The sequence below is a fragment of the Oncorhynchus masou genome, unplaced genomic scaffold, assembly GCF_036934945.1.
Source record: "Oncorhynchus masou masou isolate Uvic2021 unplaced genomic scaffold, UVic_Omas_1.1 unplaced_scaffold_3___fragment_6___debris, whole genome shotgun sequence".
In the NCBI taxonomy this organism is placed as follows: domain Eukaryota; kingdom Metazoa; phylum Chordata; class Actinopteri; order Salmoniformes; family Salmonidae; genus Oncorhynchus; species Oncorhynchus masou.
In genome coordinates, this window is record NW_027016623.1 from 74009 (window position 1) to 93208 (window position 19200).

General features: G+C 41.9%; 3 protein-coding genes across 3 annotated transcripts in view; 2 read left to right on the forward strand and 1 right to left on the reverse strand.

The window, feature by feature from the left end:
- Positions 1–1889, forward strand: part of LOC135538934 (piezo-type mechanosensitive ion channel component 2-like) — a gene marked incomplete at its 5' end in the record, with an annotated part of 46954 nt that extends 45065 nt beyond the window's left edge. The window contains 2 exons of the mRNA XM_064964813.1: positions 130–340; positions 629–1889. Of these exons, the coding sequence (XP_064820885.1) occupies positions 130–340; positions 629–884 (467 nt within the window). The remainder of the gene's footprint in view (positions 1–129; positions 341–628) is intronic.
- Positions 1886–7496, reverse strand: LOC135538930 (gamma-soluble NSF attachment protein-like). Its single transcript, XM_064964805.1, has 12 exons — positions 7279–7496; positions 6844–6911; positions 5900–5984; positions 5632–5649; positions 5480–5510; positions 5152–5261; positions 4940–5006; positions 4631–4701; positions 4473–4551; positions 4311–4390; positions 3638–3767; positions 1886–2839 (listed from the first exon to the last, which is right to left on the reverse strand). Exons 1-12 carry the CDS (start codon positions 7329–7331, stop codon positions 2705–2707), a joined length of 927 nt encoding a protein of 308 aa, XP_064820877.1. The 5' UTR covers positions 7332–7496; the 3' UTR covers positions 1886–2704.
- Positions 7497–8181: 685 nt separating this feature from the next.
- On the forward strand, positions 8182–18664 carry LOC135538932 (twisted gastrulation protein homolog 1-A-like). Its single transcript, XM_064964811.1, has 5 exons — positions 8182–8333; positions 8983–9125; positions 12803–12902; positions 13962–14234; positions 16041–18664. The coding sequence occupies exons 2-5, from the start codon at positions 9006–9008 to the stop codon at positions 16220–16222; spliced, it is 675 nt and encodes a 224-aa protein (XP_064820883.1). The 5' UTR covers positions 8182–8333; positions 8983–9005; the 3' UTR covers positions 16223–18664.
- The last annotated feature ends 536 nt before the right edge of the window (positions 18665–19200 follow it).

The following is a 19200-nucleotide window of genomic DNA, read 5'->3' on the forward strand; positions in this document are numbered from 1 at the left end:
TAGACAGATTTACATTGTATGTGAAATTAACACTTCTACATTTCTTATTTTGACACTGTTTCAAACTGAAGCATCCCCCTCTTATTACTGACTGCTGATGTAGCATTAATGATATTATCTCCCTTTCAGACAATAGCTACATGAACATCCTGCTAGCCCTGGAGAGAACCCACAACAGCAGTGGAGAGATCCAGGAGTGGTGGATTGTAGACCAGCCGTCGGCGGGACAGATCCAGATGAGGGGTGCGGCAGTTGGGAAGAAGAGAGAAGCGGGCCTCCAGCTGTACGTGTTTAGTGACAAAGTCAGCCCGCCCAGTCTGGGCTTCCTGGCAGGATATGGGTGAGTGGAGGGATATCTGACAGTGTGACCTGGGCTGTTTTCAGTCAGGCACACCTTAGTAAAACGTTAGGCAGTGAAAAATGAAAATTAGCATTTCTTATTGTTTAAGGCCAGGCAGTACCACCTTGTTTCAAGATATTGTTTTGTGTCTACTAGACACAACCCTGGTCTTGCTTTCTAAAAGGGATCCTGCATTTATAGTGCTTTATTACTTGTCATAAGCACGTATGAGCCTTTATAATGTATAATTACAAGGTTTATATAATGTGTTACGTCGCTCACCGACAGGATCATGGGTCTCTACGCCTCGGTGGTGCTCGTCATCGGAAAGTTTGTGCGCGAGTTCTTCAGCGGCATCTCGCACTCCATCATGTTCGAGGAGCTGCCCGTCGTGGACCGCATCTTGAAGCTGTGTACCGACATCTTCCTGGTCAGAGAGACGGGCGAGCTGGAACTGGAGGAAGACCTGTATGCCAAGCTCATCTTCCTGTACCGATCACCAGAGACTATGATCAAGTGGACCAGGGACCAGAAAACAAAGTGAGAGAGCCACCTAGTAGGCGACAGAGACATGAAGTCTCAGAATGATAGATTTCTAAAGAAAAGCACAATCCAGCAGGAAGTTCCAAGCTAGCTTGTTGCGCTCCCTGTCTTTTGGTGTGACTGTGATAAGAACCATCTCCCTATCGAGCCTACAGTGAAACAATGTGACCTACACATGAAAGGTGACTACAGAAGCAGTTTTTTGTTTGTACTCTTTAAGTGCATCTCTAAAGATTTGCAGCCATCAGTCAGTCAGTGTGTTAGATGACACAGACGCAGACGTCTGGCCCTTTTCCTATTGGGAAACATGAACCATGGGTTGTGCAATATACTGTCCAGATAGTTGGCTGTGAACTTGGACAGACATGTTATCTTGAGCTACACGGAAGAGAAGAGTGCAGCGACAGAGACACTAGCCACTTGTATTGTCCAAGATATTTTCCCTTACAGTAGCCTACTGGATGTGCTTTGACTTTTCCAGCAAGACAACAGCGAGAGGTTGTGACATGGAAAACAAGTTTGTTGCCGTTATTGTGATGTTTCTGAAGAGTAATCAATGGAGCTGTCGTTCTCAGGAAATGTATATCATCACACCAGAACGGGAATACGTATTATTTTGTTAAGACACCTAGGAGAAACTAAAAAGGGAAAACAGTGATGTGATGAACACTGAGTATTTCTATCATATCATGGATGTATGTCCATGTTCACAGAACCCCTGTGGTTTGAGAATAGGAGGGCGTCAATTCAGCCATTCTTTTTTAAGCTTGTAACCTGTATTGCTTGAAAAACCCTTTTTTAAATGTTTATTTACATTGCTAAGTTCATATGGTCAACCAAAATGTGATCAAATCCATGCAATACAAGGTGTAAGTGAATAGATTGTTTTCTTGTCATGAGAAAGAAGATACATAATGTCTGTGCACCTCCATAGTGTAAGGAATCCAGTTTGTGGTGTTATTGTGGTTCAGCGACCTGAGCATAAAGCACATGTTTGAAAGCTGAATGTTGCTGCCATTTTATTCAGTAAAACCAAGAGGGCGTGCCACAAACATCCAGCCTGCATGCTCCACAATACTTGACACACATTATAAGATTAGTTGTAAACAGGAATCATCATTTCTATCTTTCAGTTGGTTAAAAAGCATAGCCATATGAAAACTGTGGAAAGGCATTCTGAAATCCTGACGAAACAAAAAAATAAATCACTTTATACTAAATTACCCACTATATTATTTTCTCAGCATTCATTTGATTCCATATATGAGTGTAGCCTTCACACAGACAATATCAACTGAAATAGCTGTTTGACACTTTATACTATAGAAATGGATTCATCCACCCCTTTACAAATCAATCATTGAGGCACAGCATTTTTAGATTGTAAGTTACATTTTCACACTATGTATCTTGTTGCATACGATTGTAGGTTTAAAGATAGAAAAAAATCACTGATCAATCCACTGAGGCAAATACAACAAAAGCAATATAATATTTCATATCACAATAAATGCAGCAAAATAAACAATATTTTACAATCACAGTAAACTCAAAAAGGGACAAATAATATATATTCAATCATTGAGTAGTATGTGATTATTTTCCACACCGACATTACCATGCTTATGTTACTGTTACATAACTCGTTATGCTTGATGGTCCGAGTGCCTGCAGCTGTTGCTTTGATTCTGGAGATGGGAGAGTAAGGCAGAGTTCACAACCCCCTGACATGCTCAGAATGAGAGGACAGGCTGTGGAAGATTCAAACTCCCCTCCTAACAGGAAGTGTTCTGGTCCAGACAGGAAGTCCAGGTTCTGTGGCTAACATAGCCCACCGGCATACTCATCCTCGTCAGCCTCTCCGGCACCTGCTCCTCCTTCCGCAGCATCGGCAGCTGGCACCTTCTTCTTCTTACCACCCCCTGGGACCCTCAGGCTGACGGACAACTTGGCATACTGCAAGACCATTGGCACTTTGTTCAGGTTAAGGCAAGTTAGTGGTCTCTACAGTATATGTTTCTCAGAAGAGTGTATTCCAAATCTCTCTTTGAATACCCCCCCCCAGCCAGTTCCATGTTTTTGCTGATTCAACTAATTAACGAATCAGAAAAACCTTGGTTGGTTTGAATCAGGTGTGTGTGTGTCTTTCAGAAATAGATCAGGAGAGGTTTTCCCCAAATATTATGATAAATCATACAAAAACAACAAGCAAGCAGGGTCTAGAGGGGTGACGCAGGTAAAAAAATAACATTTTAAAAAGCAGTTGGACTGCTATTGTGTCTATTAATAAACTACTTTGTATTACTCAGCCTAGCCTGGAAATGCATCTATGGGGTGGCTAGGAGAGAGGTTTCATATAGAAAGGACAGCTCATGATTCCATACCTTTTAAAGTCCTTAAACGTGATCAAAGGAGACAGTAAAGAGGGGTGTATTCATTAATCGGATTCTGCTGCAAAACGCTTTGCAATGGAAACTGTTTAGTCCAAAGGAAAATGTTTTGCAACAAAAACAAGTGTTTCTATTCGACAAATTCAAGAAGGTCCCTCTCCCTCTCCGTTTCATTGCATTTTCTTCCTAGAATAAATGTTTTTTGTTTGTAAAACATTTTGTAACAGACTAAATGTTTTTCAACAGAATCCGACTACTAAATACACCCCTGAACACCAATTTTAAAAGTAGACACTGAAACGTTGTGATGACATGCTTTGAAATAAACGTTGGTTACATAGTAGGCTCTAGGCACCACACTCACATCGTTGTCCATGTACTTGAATAAGGGCGAGTTACAGACGCGGTGCACTTGGTCCTCATCCTGCTCGTCATAGCCCTGCAAGAGTTGCTCCAAGGCAATACAGTCCTCGCTCCCACTGAAGCCCGGCAGACTAGGAGTAATGGTTAGTCAAACATAAGTCATAAATTACTTTCCTAGTTATCTTTAATTATAAACTGGGTGGTTTGAGCGCTGAATGCTAATTGGCTGACAGCCATGGTATATCAGACCGTAATACATGTAACATATAACTATGACAAAACATGTATTTTTACAGCTCTAATTACATTGGTAACCAGTTTATGATCGCAACAAGGCACCTCAGGGGTTTGTGGTATATGACCAATATACCACGGCTAAGGGCTGTGTCCAGGCACTCCACCTTTTGTCATTTGTAAGAATAGCCCTTAGCTGTGGTATATTGGCCTTATTGCTTAATTTGAAATTATACCTCCCGAATGGCGCAGCGGTCTAAGGCACTGCATTTCGGTGCAAGAGGTGTCACTACCAGTTCCTGGTTCGAATGTATGTATCACATCCGGCACACAATTGGTCTAGCATCGTCCGGGGTAGGCCATCATTGTAAATAAGAATTTGTTCTTAACTGACTTGCCTAGTTAAATAAAAGGTAAAAAAAAAAAAAATAAATCAGTACCTGTAACTCTCTCGAACACATTTATCTGCTGCTACGAAGTCATTTCTGTGAAGGTGGACTAGCACTTGGGCACTGGTTTTCTGGAGATAAGCAAATACACAGGCAACAATTTGGTTTCAACACAGTCAATTTTCTTAATCAGGTTAAATAAGTAAAACGCACCTTAAAACACGTTGGGTAATTCTCTATTTCTTTATACATGTTCTTCTCCTTCTGAAGCGACACTGCTGCTTCATCAAGCCTGATGGACAAAAACACAGTTAGCGGGTAGGGAATGAGTAGGACATGTAGAAAAATCTGTAAAGCAAGTGAGAATTTACTTGTGTTGCCTGACGAGCAGTCTTGATGATTTCCCCAGCATCTCCACAGCTTGACGTAGACGGTCCTCGTTCTGCAGAAATATGCATTCACCATATCAATACTGCTTCAATTGATTTCATCACATTACCGTTACAACATTATAACGTATTCAATATAAAATGGGACTGTGTTAATATTGCCATGTAATAAGTGCCATGCAATAAGTGAGATCCCTACAAATGTGACCCTGAACCGAGGTAGTGGCATGGAAGGAACACAATGATTTCTGGTCTTCCATAGTATTAAATATTGAACTCATATAGCTGTACCTCAAACACCGATGCAGCTTTCTGGTACAGATCCACTGCTTTTGCTAGATCCTGTGATTCGATTAGCCTACAAAAAAAAGAAAGGTACGCCTTTATCTTAAACAAGGACTAAAAACAAGTATCAGCATCATCAATACGTTTAGTGACATGCCAATGATGACAGGGAATTACTTTCTAGAGCCCATCTATGATGATCAATATTGGCTACGTACTTTCCAGCTCTGTCGAGGGCCAAGGCTGCAGTGTCTGGTGTGCCGTTCTCTACATACATCATGCTTGCTCTCTCAATGTACTGGATAGCCTCTGGTATCCTCTGCATGTCCTGGAGAGAAACACATGTCTGTCAATGATTAGCTTCAGTAAATAGTTAATAGTAAAACTAAAACAGTAGTCATGTGTCAAATGTCTGACTAACAACAATGGCTTTAATCTTGAAGTGGGCAACTAAAGAGTTAAAACTATGGAATAAAAATAACAGCAAATTTGATCCGACGTCTGATAAATGTATGAGTGTAGATACTGTTTCACATTAACACTAACCTTAAGCATCATACCAGCTGCTTCAAGTGCTCTGCAACAGAAATGTCTCCTTAGCAACATCCAATACAGACAAAAGTAGACCAACCAGTGTCAATTGTACATCATCTGGACTCTATGAATAGCATTACGTGAGACAGCTCTTTCATACTCACTTGGCAGCATGGAATAGTCTGAACATTTAGTTAAGTTAAAGAAAATATTGATGTTTATATGAGATTTGTAGTCAATGTTGTTCAAATGTAGCATATAAAATCCCTACATTAACTGTCAAACAACCCTGTGAAAGTAGTCTCCCTAGGCAGACCCACATTAACAATGCCCTAGGTCTGAGATTTCCAAGACTACTGCGAAAGCATTCATGGTTGTTAAAATTGTGTGATAAGCCTAGCCCGCTATAGGAAGTGAGCATTGAAAGGATACGTTTTGTTGTTAGTATGGGCTTCTGCCTCTTGAAGGTATGCCTCCTTCGCTTCTTCAAGCATCTTGGCATTTTTAAAGGCAACAGCTGGAAGATGAAGGAGGGAATGCTTCATTATGCATTTATAATTAAGAAATAACGCCAGAGGGGGTGTGGTATATGGCCAATATACCACAGCTATGGGCTGTTCTTACGTTCGACACAACGCAGAGTGCCTGGACACAGCCCTTAGCTGTGGTATATTAGCCAGGGGCGCAACTTTCTCTGGGGACATGTCCCCCACACATTCTGAAATTGTATATTAGCCAGGGGCGCAACATTCTGAAATTGCATTTTTTTGCCCCCCCCCCCCCCAGTGTTATCATTGGAATGTGATACAAAACAAAGCAACGGTGTGCTTTAGGACCATGTGGATGCCTCCGAGTGGTCAGGTAGGCTATTTGCAGTGTTTATCCGACTGGGTAAAAATGTTTTATAATAATAATTATGCCCCCCCCACTTCTAAAACCAAAGTTGCACCCCTAATATCAGCCATGTATCACAAACCCCCGAGGTGCCTTATTGCTATTATAATCTGGTTATCAATTTAATTAGAGCTGTAAAAAGAAATGTTTAGTCATACCTGTGGTATACCTCTGATATACCATGGCTGTCAGCCAATCATCATTCAGTGCTCAAACCACCCAGTTTATAATAAATAGCTATGTCATTGGACAACTTGAGCAACATTAAGTGCAATCTAGCATCATAATACTGACAGTGTGTTATTGCCCAACTAGCCAAGTAAAACTAAACTCCTTGATGTACATCACATCAACAGAGTTGAGTGGAACATAAAAGAAAGGTTTTTTAAACGTAGTTTTACTTGGCTAGTGCCAGTCGTTGTCGAAGGGAACATGTTTTCAGGTGTATTGAATAATGAAATAAATAGCCTTTAATACAATACCTGCTTTTGAGTACTCTGATGCAGCACTGTCATAATCAGGCTTCCATTTCATGAAACTGGTCCTTAAACTTTGGGGGAAAAGGCATTATATTCAGTGAAAACATAACACCAGGGTTGTCTATTTGGATTTAACATAGGGTTTAATACAGATGTGGACGTGCTATTATTTATGCAGTGATACTGTCAGGAATAACTGCAACGCAGGAAGAGGCTAACGTTAGCCAGCCAGCTCAACTGGCTTCCAATCCTGTATAGAGTGGCTAGATAAATAGCATATGCTTAACTAGAAATATAATTTCCTTCCTACTTGTGTTGTAAATAGGTATATTTACAATATAGACCAGTTAATACTATGGAACTGGCTACCTACTAAAATAAAATGCTCAAAAGCAATACCGCTAAATTGGCTAACGTAAGCTAGCAAGATTTCCTTACTATTTTTCAGCCTTGGCAATGTGGTCGTGCGCCTCGTTGATTTTCGCAGCCATCTGTTCCAAACTAGCTAACAATGTAATTCAACGACGAGTATTAAACATACTACTGACTAAAATATAGTGAGAAGTTGCTGTAGCTAGCTCTGGGTGCTAGCGTTACTGGTTTCAGGAGACTCTTTCGTCATCGGAGTTTGACTACGGAATCCCGTGAGTTGCCTTATATTTGCCTCTTTATATAACGATACATTGCGACAAAGTGTTGCAGCTACTGCGTACAAAAGGGGCAACAATGTGACAAGTAGGTTATTTTCATTGAATGCAATAAAGTAAACCAAAGTAACCTAGTCTTCGTTCATCACTATTCGCAATGCATTATGAAATATCCAGTTATTAATTTATTCATTCATAGTCTAGCCTACAATTTGCAATTTAATTTCTCAATATTGTAAACGATGACTTTTTTTTATATAGCCTACATAATGAATAATATTATTGGTCATTACATTTATTTTATAAAGCCCTTTTTACATCAGCAGTTGCAAAGTTCTTAACAGATACCAAGCCCAAAGCAAGCAATGCAGAGGCAGAAACACACTGGCCAGGTAGAAAGGAACCTAGAAAGGAACAAGGCTCAAGGGTGATGCCCAGTCCTCTTCTGGCTATCATTATCAGTGAATGTGATCAGTGAATTGATCAGAATTATCTTTCAAAAGGGTTGCTACTAATTACTAAGTAACAATCTAATAAATATGTACAGTGGGGAATATAGCTAAACAAATCAGATCAACACACGACAAGTAGAAATGGCATATGATGTGATCCCAGCAGACATAGTTGTCTTGGCTCGGGTTCACCTGAGCGGCGGGGCTACTGTGCCTGCAGCCTGAAATGGTAACTGTTTCTTTAAGGCGCTTGCCTACCACTGTCTGCTTTGTTTAGCCAGAGGGGAGAGTCACGCCATCAGAACAGAAGAACATGCTTTAATTCGGAAAAGTAATAGGTAAACAAAGGTAAGAAACGTTCACCTCTGGAGCAAGAATCGACTATTTGGGCAAGGTAAGTTTATTTACTACTTCTATGGTTCCTTGGTGTGGGTTCTTTACCAAGACAAAAAAAGTCCATCCTTCTTTCTTCCTAGTTAGTTCATGTTGAGAAAAGGTGTTTATAGCTTTGGGTAGCGTATTTGCCTCTCCAAAACACGAGGCTCGTCCATAAAGGCAGCCTGAAAAGTGTCAGACTTTTCATACAATGTATCCAAAGTGTTTAATTTTAGGATAAAATGTAACATTCCTTCCTTATGTAACCCTGAAGTCAGTGTTGCACTACTGGAATGATAAACATGCTATTATTGAATTAGACTACCGTAATAGGTATACAACGTTTGAACATGTATTTGAAACGTATTCAGATGTTTTAATGACAGTGCGCAGCAACCTTTATTAGAATTGAGTTGCCAGCAAGTGAGAAACCAATGTCTTTTTGCATTGCAATGGGTTTGATGACTTGGGGTTTGTGTAGAAAAGGAATGATGCTCCTTTGAAGCAAGCGGGCAATTTACCATAACAATTGAATCAAAGGGATTGTTCCTTGACACGACTTTTCCTGTATTTTATTAGTATGTTTGTGCCCGTATGACGTATTGTGTTACCTCATTGAATAAGGGGTACATTCTAAGTTATTGTCTGTCTCTGTTTTGTCGGTTCAGGTTACTGTTTCGTGCGTGTCGGAATGAAGTCTACTCAAATCTTACTATCCACTGCACTTATTTTCCTTCTCTCGGGACTTTCCATGACCACAGCCTGCAACAAGGCTCTCTGTGCCAGTGATGTCAGCAAATGTCTCATTCAGGTAAGAAGGCTAAACTCTTAGCATAACGTTTTTGGAAAGGCATCATTCAATTAAGAAGGCTAAGCGCTTAGTGTGAAAGGCATTCGGTTCACTCACTAATAAAATGTTTCTAAGTCACGTTGAGATAACTCTATGCAAATTCTATAATTCTGTTGTCTTTTCAGAGTAAAGTTCGACTACCATACAATATTATGCCAACATTTTACACCTTAAAATGTGATTAACCTCCCACTATGCATTTCCTCTGTATGTCTGAAGTCATTTTACATTTTGCTGTGATCACAGTATTCTCTTTGTACTGGAAAAGCACATTAAACCATGACAGTTGCTGGGATTCCTCAACTAACAGAGAGGGGAGATACAAAAAAAGAAAAGAGAACTTGCTGAGTTGGCAGGGCTACAATGAAGTGAAGGTTTTCAATTTACAGCTGCACAGTGTCCTCAAAGGATTTAGCCTAGTCTACCGTGGCTGTACATGAGATAGCCAATGGAGATACAGTACCAGTCAAAAGTTTGAACACACCTACTCATTCAAAGGTTTTTCTTTTTGACTATTTTCTACATTGTAGAATAATAGTGGAGACATCAAAACTATGAAATAACACATGTAGTAACCAAAAAAGTGTTAAACAAATCAAAATATGTTATTTTTGAGATTCTTCAAAGTAGCCACCCTTTGCCTTGATGATAGCTTTGCTTTCTCTCAACCAGCTTCATGAGGTAGTCACATGGAATGTTTTTCCAACAGTCTTGAAGGAGTTCCCACATATGCTGAGCACTTGTTGGCTGCTTTTCCTTCACTCTGCTGTCCAACCCATCCCAAACCATCTCAATTGGGATGAGGTCGGGTGATTGTGGAGACCAGGTCATCTGATGCAGCTCTCCATCACTCTTCTTCTTATTCAAATAGCCCGTACACAGCCTGGAGGTGTGATGGGTCATTGTCCTGTTGACAAACAAATGATATTTCCACTAGGTGCAACCAGATGGGATGGCAGTATCACTGCAGAATGCTGTGGTTGCCATGCTGGTTAAGTGTGCCTTGAATTCTAAATACATCACTGACAGTGTCACCAGCAAAGCACGATCACACCTCCTCCTCCATGCTTCACGGTGGGAACTACACATGCGGAGATCATCTGTTCATTTACTCTGCGTCTCACAAAGACACGGCAGTTGGAACCAAAAATCTCAAATTTGGACTCATCAGATCAAAGGACAGATTTCCACCGGTCTAATGTCCATTGCTCGTGTTTCTTGGCCCAAGCAAGTCTCTCATTATTATTATTATTATTATTATTATTGGTGTCCTTTAGTAGTAGTAGTTTCTTTGCAGCAATTTGACCATGAAGGCCTGATTCACGCAGTATCCTCTGAGATGTGTTTGTTACTTAAACTCTGTGAGGTGTAGTTAACTGCCAATTTCTGGGGCAGGTAACTCTAATGAACGTATCCTCTGCAGCAGAGGTAACTCTGGGTCTTCCTTTCCTGTGGCAGTCATCATGAGAGCCAGTTTCATCATGGAACTTGATGGTTTTTGCGACTGCACTTGAAGAAACATTTACATTACATTTTACATTTAAGTCATTTAGCAGACGCTCTTATCCAGAGCGACTTACAAATTGGTGAATTCACCTTCTGACATCCAGTGGAACAGCCACTTTACAATAGTGCATCTAAATCATTAAGGGGGGGTGGTGAGAAGGATTACTTATCCTATCCTAGGTATTCCTTGAAGAGGTGGGGTTTCAGGTGTCTCCGGAAGGTGGTGATTGACTCCGCTGTCCTGGCGTCGTGAGGGAGTTTGTTCCACCATTGGGGGGCCAGAGCAGCGAACAGTTTTGACTGGGCTGAGCGGGAACTGTACTTCCTCAATGGTAGGGAGGCGAGCAGGCCAGAGGTGGATGAACGCAGTGCCCTTGCTTGGGTGTAGGGCCTGATCAGAGCCTGGAGGTACTGCGGTGCCGTTCCCCTCACAGCTCCGTAGGCAAGCACCATGGTCTTGTAGCGGATGCGAGCTTCAACTGGAAGCCAGTGGAGAGAGCGGAGGAGCGGGGTGACGTGAGAGAACTTGGGAAGGTTGAACACCAGACGGGCTGCGGCGTTCTGGATGAGTTGTAGGGGTTTAATGGCACAGGCAGAAACGTTCAAAGATCTTGAAATGTTGACTGAGCTTCAAGTAATGATGGACTGTTGTTTCTCTTTGCTTATTTGGGGCGGCAGGGTAGCCTAGTGGTTAGAGCGTTGGACTAGTAACCGGAAGGTTGCGAGTTCAAACCCCCGAGCTGACAAGGTACAAATCTGTTGTTCTGCCCCTGAACAGGCAGTTAACCCACTGTTCCCAGGCCGTCATTGAAAATAAGAATGTGTTCTTAACTGACTTGCCTGATTAAATAAAGGTAAAAAAAAAAAATTGAGCTGCCATAATATGGTCTTTTACCAAATAGGGCCATCTTCTGTATACCACTCCTACCTTGTCACAACACAACTGATTGATTGGCTGAAATGCATTAAGAAGAATTTTAAATTCCACAAATTAACAAGGCACACCTGTTAATTGAAATGCATTCCAGGTGACTACCTCAAGAAGCTGGTTGAGAGAATGCCAAGCGTGTGCAAATCTGTCATCAAGGCAAAGAGTGGCTACTTTGAATAATCTCAAATATATTTGAGATTCTTCAACACTGTTTTGGATACTACATGATTTCATATGAGTTATCTCATAGTTTTGATGTCTTCACTGTTATTCTACAATGTAGAAAATAGTAAAAATAAAGAAAAAGCCTTGAATGAGTAGGTGTGTCCAAACTTTTGACTGGTACTGTATAAATGTGTACCTTCCCTGGGCATTGGTCTTTGCCTGGCTACCCAAACTCCCTTGCGCCAGCCAAACGCTACTTCACAGACTTTAGTTTCTTCTCCACAATGAGTCTGGTGTACCTCCCTGATGATTTATAGAACGCAAACACATTCTAACCGTTCCGATTGGTCCATAGCCAGAACACACGTGGGTAAAGCAGCGTTTTTATTGGCTTTGATACTCTGATTTGTTTTGTACAACACCCCTCATTTTGACATTGCCATCGTTGAAGTCATTTATGGTGGTCTCAGTTTGAAGTATGTAGTGAATGTAGAGCAGCGGGAGAATTCAGTTTGAGTTGTCAGGCAAGGTGCTGCCACAACCACACTTGACTGTGGGCTCAGTTAGCGCCATCCTTTTGCACATCTGGAATTTAACCTCTGTTCTCCCTTTCAACCGCTCTGCACTGGAGGAGTCACAGAACAGGCAACTTGAGGTCGGCCCACTCACTCCGGTGGAAACCTCAAGCATACGCAGTAAAACAAACACACACACACGCAGTCACCGCTCGCGCACACACAAATCCTCTCCCTAGTGATTTCTAAATAGGGACAGGATATTATATGGTTTATTTTCTTGGCGTTGTATCAACTATGATGTGCTCGATACATACCAAGATAAATAAACTCTCTTATGTTGTTTTTGCTCTCCTCATGTTATGACTGAAGCCTGACTGAGGCTACTGCATTGTCTGAGTGTTATTAACACACCTGTGCACAACATGATAGAAGGATTATACCAGATTGTTGCAGAATGTCTCTCCTATCAGTCCTGTGTGTGTGTGTGTGTGTGTGTGTGTGTGTTTTGTGATGTACAGGAGCTGTGTCAGTGCAGGCCCTCGGATGGGAACTGCTCGTGCTGTAAAGAGTGTATGCTCTGTCTTGGCACACTGTGGGAGGAGTGCTGCGACTGTGTGGGTAGGTGCCACGGACAAGGTGCAGTTGTGAGAATATTGGAAAGGACAAACAAGAACCGGTATCAAAATGGATGAGGTTAATGAGGTGTCAGAATGGATGAGGTTAATGAGGTGTCAGAATGGATGAGGTTAATGAGGTGTCAGAATGGATGAGGTTAATGAGGTGTCAGAATGGATGAGGTTAATGAGGTGTCCGAATGGATGAGGTTAATGAGGTGTCAGAATGGATGAGGTTAATGAGGTGTCAGAATGAGGTGTCATGAGGTTAATGAGGTGTCAGAATGGATGGGGTTAATGAGGTGTCAGAATGGATGAGGTTAATGAGGTGTCAGAATGTATGAGGTTAATGAGGTGTCAGAATGTATGAGGTTAATGAGGTGTCAGAATGTATGAGGTTAATGAGGTGTCAAAATGGATGAGGTTAATGAGGTGTCAGAATGGATGAGGTTAATGAGGTGTCAGAATGGATGAGGTTAATGAGGTGTCAAAATGGATGAGGTTAATGAGGTGTCAGAATGGATGAGGTTAATGAGGTGTCAGAATGGATGAGGTTAATGAGGTGTCAGAATGGATGAGGTTAATGAGGTGTCAGAATGGATGAGGTTAATGAGGATGGGTATTTGATTTTTGCATCATCATTTGCTTCAAATCCATGTCTATGTCCTTTATTCACTGATTGTTGAAGATCTTGCATCCATCAGACAGTGACTGTTGAGTATCAAATCACATATTATTTGTCACATGCGCCGAAATGCAACTGGTAGACCTTACCGTGGAATGCTTACTTACAAGCCCTTAACCAAAATACAGTTTTAAGAAAATAGAGTTAAGAAAATATTGACTAAATAAACTAAAGTAAAAATAAATAAATATAAAAAGTAACACAATAAAATAACAATAATGAGGATAAACAGGGGGTGGTGAGTCGGTGTGCTGGGGTACAGGTTAGTCAAGGTAATTTGAACAAGAGAAGAATAGTGGTTTACTGATTATCAGTCATTTATTGTCATATTTTATTTATTTCAATATTTACTAACTTGCTTCCTGTCTCCCCTCACAGGGATGTGTAATCCTAGGAACTACAGTGACACTCCAGCTACCTCCAAAAGCACGGTGGAGGAACTCTACCGACCCATCCCCTCACTGTTCCGCGCCCTCACCGAGGGCGAAGCGCCCATCAACATGATGGTGGTGTCCTTCCCCGTGGCCGAGGAACTATCTTACCACGAGAACCTGGTGTCTTTCCTGGAGACCATCGAGGACCAGCACCAAAATGTCTCCCTGCCTGGGAACAGTATCCACGCCAGCTACGATAACACCCAAAGTACTGAAGGTAGGGAGGGGTGAGGGGGTTGAATTATGGGGATGCTAATAGCTGCTGTGTTCTCATTTAATAAGAGAATAAAACATAGACACATCATACAGTCTTGTGCAGGTGCCTGTTATCAGAGTATTAAACTCAGTTCATCAGCAAAACAGACTCTGAAGATTCCACATTGCAATATACTATTTTATTTATATATACACTTCCGTTCAAAAGTTTGGGTCACTTAGAAATGTCCTTGTTTTTGAAAGAAAAGCACACTTTGTCCATTTTCTGTCCATTAAAATAACATCAAATTGATCTGAAATACAGTGTAGACATTGTTAATGTTGTAAATGACTATTGTAGCTGGAAACGGCTGCTTTTTTATGGAATATCTACATAGGCGTACAGAGGCCCATTATCAGCTACCATCACTCCTTTGTTCCAATGGCACGTTGTGTTAGCTAATCCAAGTTTATAATTTTAAAAGGTTAGTGCCAAGAGTGTGCAAAGCTGTCAGGGCAAAGGGTGGCTACTTTGAAAGAATTTAAAACATATTTTGATTTGTTTAACACTTTTTTGGTTACTACATGATTCCATATGTGTTATTTCCTGGTTTTGATGTCTTCACTATTATTCTACAATGTAGAAAACAGTCAAAATAAAAACCCGTTGAATGAGTAGGTGTGTCCAAACCTTTGACTGGTAGTGTGTGTGTGTGTGTGTGTGTGTGTGTGTGTGTGTGTGTGTGTGTGTGTGTGTGTGTGTGTGTGTGTGTGTGTGTGTGTGTGTGTGTGTGTGTGTGTGTGTGTGTGTGTGTGTGTGTGTGTGTGTGTGTGTGTGTGTGTGTGTGTGTGTGTGTGTATCCCATAACAAATCAGGACAGCCCAATTGGCTTTAGGGGTATTAACCTGGGCAGATTGGGCAAACCATAAGTTCTAAATATATGGACTTTGATCCAACACACTATTTTAGGGAACCCCCATGAGTTCCCTAACTCATCCCCCTGGCAGGGACCATATTATTTTAGTAGGGGAGGGCTAAGCTATAATGAACTCATGGCTAAGGCTGCTTTGAACTGAGCTCTGTGGCTCGACCCCTCCATAAAAGCTTATGAGATCTCAGGGCCTTGGCTTTCGTTTGATGGTTTTAGCAGGCCGCTATTTGAAAACCAAGCAGCCCTGTAAATGATTGAGTATATTGCTGCTGGCCTAGTGAACTTTCATGTGCATCCGCTCCAGTTGTCCTCTCCTCAGCCTCTGGTCCTAGTGATTCTAATTGACTAGGGATCTGTGGCGGGGGGGTGAGCGAGCTCCTTACGTATCCGCTCTGTGAACCTGTGACCCAGATCTGTTTTCCCTTTGGGAAAACACGCTCATTAGTCAGGCCTCCAGCAGTGGGGGACGCCCTCAACCTTATGAGGTGGGATGAGTGTGGGGCGGCAGAGATGAACACATGGGCTTAAATCAAGCCATACGCATGCCGCCCTTTAGCATAGTATGGATGATGCATGTCTATCAAGAGGTTAGACTCTACTAGGCTTTAGCTCAGCTGGCTAACACATACTTGTGGCACAATAGTTCAAACTATGGAAAGTCACATGGAGGAGGTGGACTTTAATTTTGTGATTTTTTTATTATTTTTTTAATACATTTAAATAAATTTGATACGATACATAGAGGTGGACGAACAGGACTTTGCTTCTTTTGTGCTTTAGAGTACTGACATAAAAGTTAAGTGAAGACTACAATATATCGCTTAAGCATGTTATTGCTAATATTTGCCTGTTGTAATTCAAATGCTTATTTCTCCATGTTTTTGCCCCCTCCACAGATAACATGTGCACTGTGGTGTACTTTGACGACTGCGTGTCCATCCGCCAGTGCAAGCAGTACTGCGAGTCCATGGGCGGCTCCAAGTACCGCTGGTTCCATAACGCCTGCTGTGAATGCATCGGCCCGGAGTGCCTCGACTACGGCAGCAAAGCCGTCAAGTGCATGAACTGCCTGTTCTAATGAAAGCCAATGGGACTTGCCACGTTAGGGTACTGTGCTCAAAATGCCACAAGGGGGCACTGTCTGCAATATGCAGATGGTCTGATGAGGTTGACCAAGGAAGATGACTTGTGCCTCAGCCTTTTGTAAAATGTTTCCATATTGTGATGTAAAATATTAGCCCTTTCAAATTATTTTTCACTCTTGAATTTCTTTTTATATCTTATATAGGTTCTCTAGCAGAGAATAAATATATATTGATTGTTTTATATTCTCATATAGTTAATGCTGAAAGAGTCACTATGACAAATCGTTTTTATATATATATATCTATAGTAAAGACAAGCAATCAATGTTATCAAATCTCTAGTGAAATGGCATTTTATTTTTGTTGTAATGGACAATCATAGTAAATACTGTTTGTATAATTATTATATCATTGTTAGCTATATAACATACACTACATGGCCAAAAGTATAGACACCTGCTCGTCAAACATCTCATTCCCAAATCATGGGCATTAATAGGGAGTTGGTCCCCCCCTTTGCTGCTGTAACAGCCTCCACTCTTCTGGGAAAATGTTCCACTAGATGTTGGTACATTGCTGCGGGGACTTGTTTCCATTCAGCCACAAGAACATTAGTGAGGTTGGCCTGGCTAGCGTTTCAATTCATCCCAAAGGTGTTCGATGGGGTTAAGGTCAGGGCTCTTGTACAGGCCAGTCAAGTTCTTCCACAACGATCTTGACAAACCATTTCTGTATGGACCTCTTTGTGCACGGGGGTATTGTCATGCTGAAACAGAAAAGGGCCTTTCCCAAACTGTTGCCATAAAATTGGAAGCAAAGAATCGTCTAGAATGGTGTAGCATTAAGATTTCCCTTCACTGGAACTAAGCGGCCTGAACCATGAAAAACAGCCCCAGACCATTATTCCTCCTCCACTAAACTTTACAGTTGGCACTGTGCATTGGGGCAGGTAGTGTTCTCCTGCATCCGTCAAACCCAGATTACTCCGTCGGACTGCCAGATGGTGACGCGTGATTCATCACTCCAGAGAATTCCACTGCTCCTGAATCCAATGGCGGCGAGCTTTACACCACTCCAGTCGATGCTTAGCATTGAGCATGGTATTCTTAGGCCCGTGTGCGGCTGCTCGGCCATGGAAACCCATTTCATGAAGCTCCCGACGAACAGTTCTTGTGCTGGCGTTGCTTCCAGAGGCAGTAGAACTCCGTAGTGAGTGTTGTAACCGAGGACAGACGATTTTTACACACTTCAGCACTCGGCGGTCCCGTTCTGTGAGCTTGTGTGGCCTACCACTTCACAGCTGAGCCGTTGTTGCTCCTATATGTTTCCACTTCATAATAACAGCACTTACAGTTAACTGGGGCAGCTTTTGCAGGGCAGAAATTTGACAAACTGACTTGTTGGAAAGGTGGCATCCTATGACGGTGCCACGTTGAAAGTCACTGTGCTCTTCAGTAAGGCCATTCTACTGCCAATATTTGTCTATAGAGATTGCATGGCTGTGTGCTCGATTTTATACACACGTCAGCAACGGGTGTGGATGAAATAGCTGGATCCACTCATTTGAAGGGTTGTCCACATACTTCTGGCGATTTAGTGTATGTTATTTTAAACGACTGCCATATTCAATCAAAACTGATGGCCAGCCTTTCACAGACAACAGGTTTGATTTTACAGGCGCATTTAAAATGATTTGTTTCATACCGTAAACATTTTTCATTCTATCATTCTAGCACAAGTATGTTGTTTGACTGCATACCACACTGTTACTATACACACTCCGGAATGGAACAGTTGATTGGTCGAAAGGTAGTCTGGTGGGATCTGTTTCAGGCCAGAGTGTGTTCCACTCCGAGGTGTGTACTGTAAGTCGTGTCACAGAGGAATCCAGTTGTTATTGCACGAGCCCTCTGTGTTTATCCCTTGTTCTTCATGTCTTTAGCTATGCTTATTAAACGTCTGCAACATTTGGTTTCAATTAGGGCCACAGCGGCTGGAAGACTGCAGCAGGAACATTACTGCAACATCTTGGCGCTTTATTGGTCTTGTAGAGGTTGTATGTGCTACATTCAATCGGTTTGTGTCCTTGCTTTCTTGTGCTGGTTCACTGTCGCGCACTGCTTATTTCCTTGATCTGTCGAGTTATTCATAGGGTTGTCGTGTAGCCAGTGGGTCTCGTGAAACAGAAAATGTTGGTTAGTTGGCACAGAAGTGGAGCAATGTGGTTTATGGAAGCAGTGAGGTACTAAAGACAAATGCTTTAATTTCTAAGCCAATGCAACTATTCACATATAACCGCTAATGAAAATTAGGTGAAGAAAGTGAAGTAGATACATTGTTCATGTAAAAGAAATAATATTATTTGAATTGTGACAGAAACATGTAAAACACTTCATTCCAAACGGCAAACAGTAAAATAATGTTTTGTGTAAAAATGTAATAAATGAAACATTCCTCATGTTTACACTAAACAGTTTCCCCACAGGAACATTTGATTCCTACAAGAGATGCCTAACAGTTCCTTTTCATCCAGGGCATTCTAAACCGGTTTGTCACACAACCCAGGCGTCCCAATCAGTTTGCCCCACTTTCCCTGTAGCTAGAAGAGGAAGGGGTGGCATGGAGAAGTGAGGAGCATGATGTTGGGTCACATAGCCAGTGGGCTGTGCCCAGCTGACAGGCAACAAAAGTGTTGTGTGTCTGGTCTTGTCGGGGAACATCCAAGGCCTCACAAAGAAGCCTTTGTCTCAGGAGGATGGCTCTGGTCACGTGACCAGTCTGTCCACCTGACAAGGCAAGCCAGCCAAACCTGCTGCAATGCAGTCGATCGGGGTTGCGTGCAGGCAAACATCCTTGTTGCAGCGTTGGACAATGATGCTATTGTGTTGGCTGTAAAAGCATGGAGGAATGGATCTTATGAAGGACATGAATTTCGGGTTCGGTTTAGTTCAAATGGTCTTTGATAAAGGGA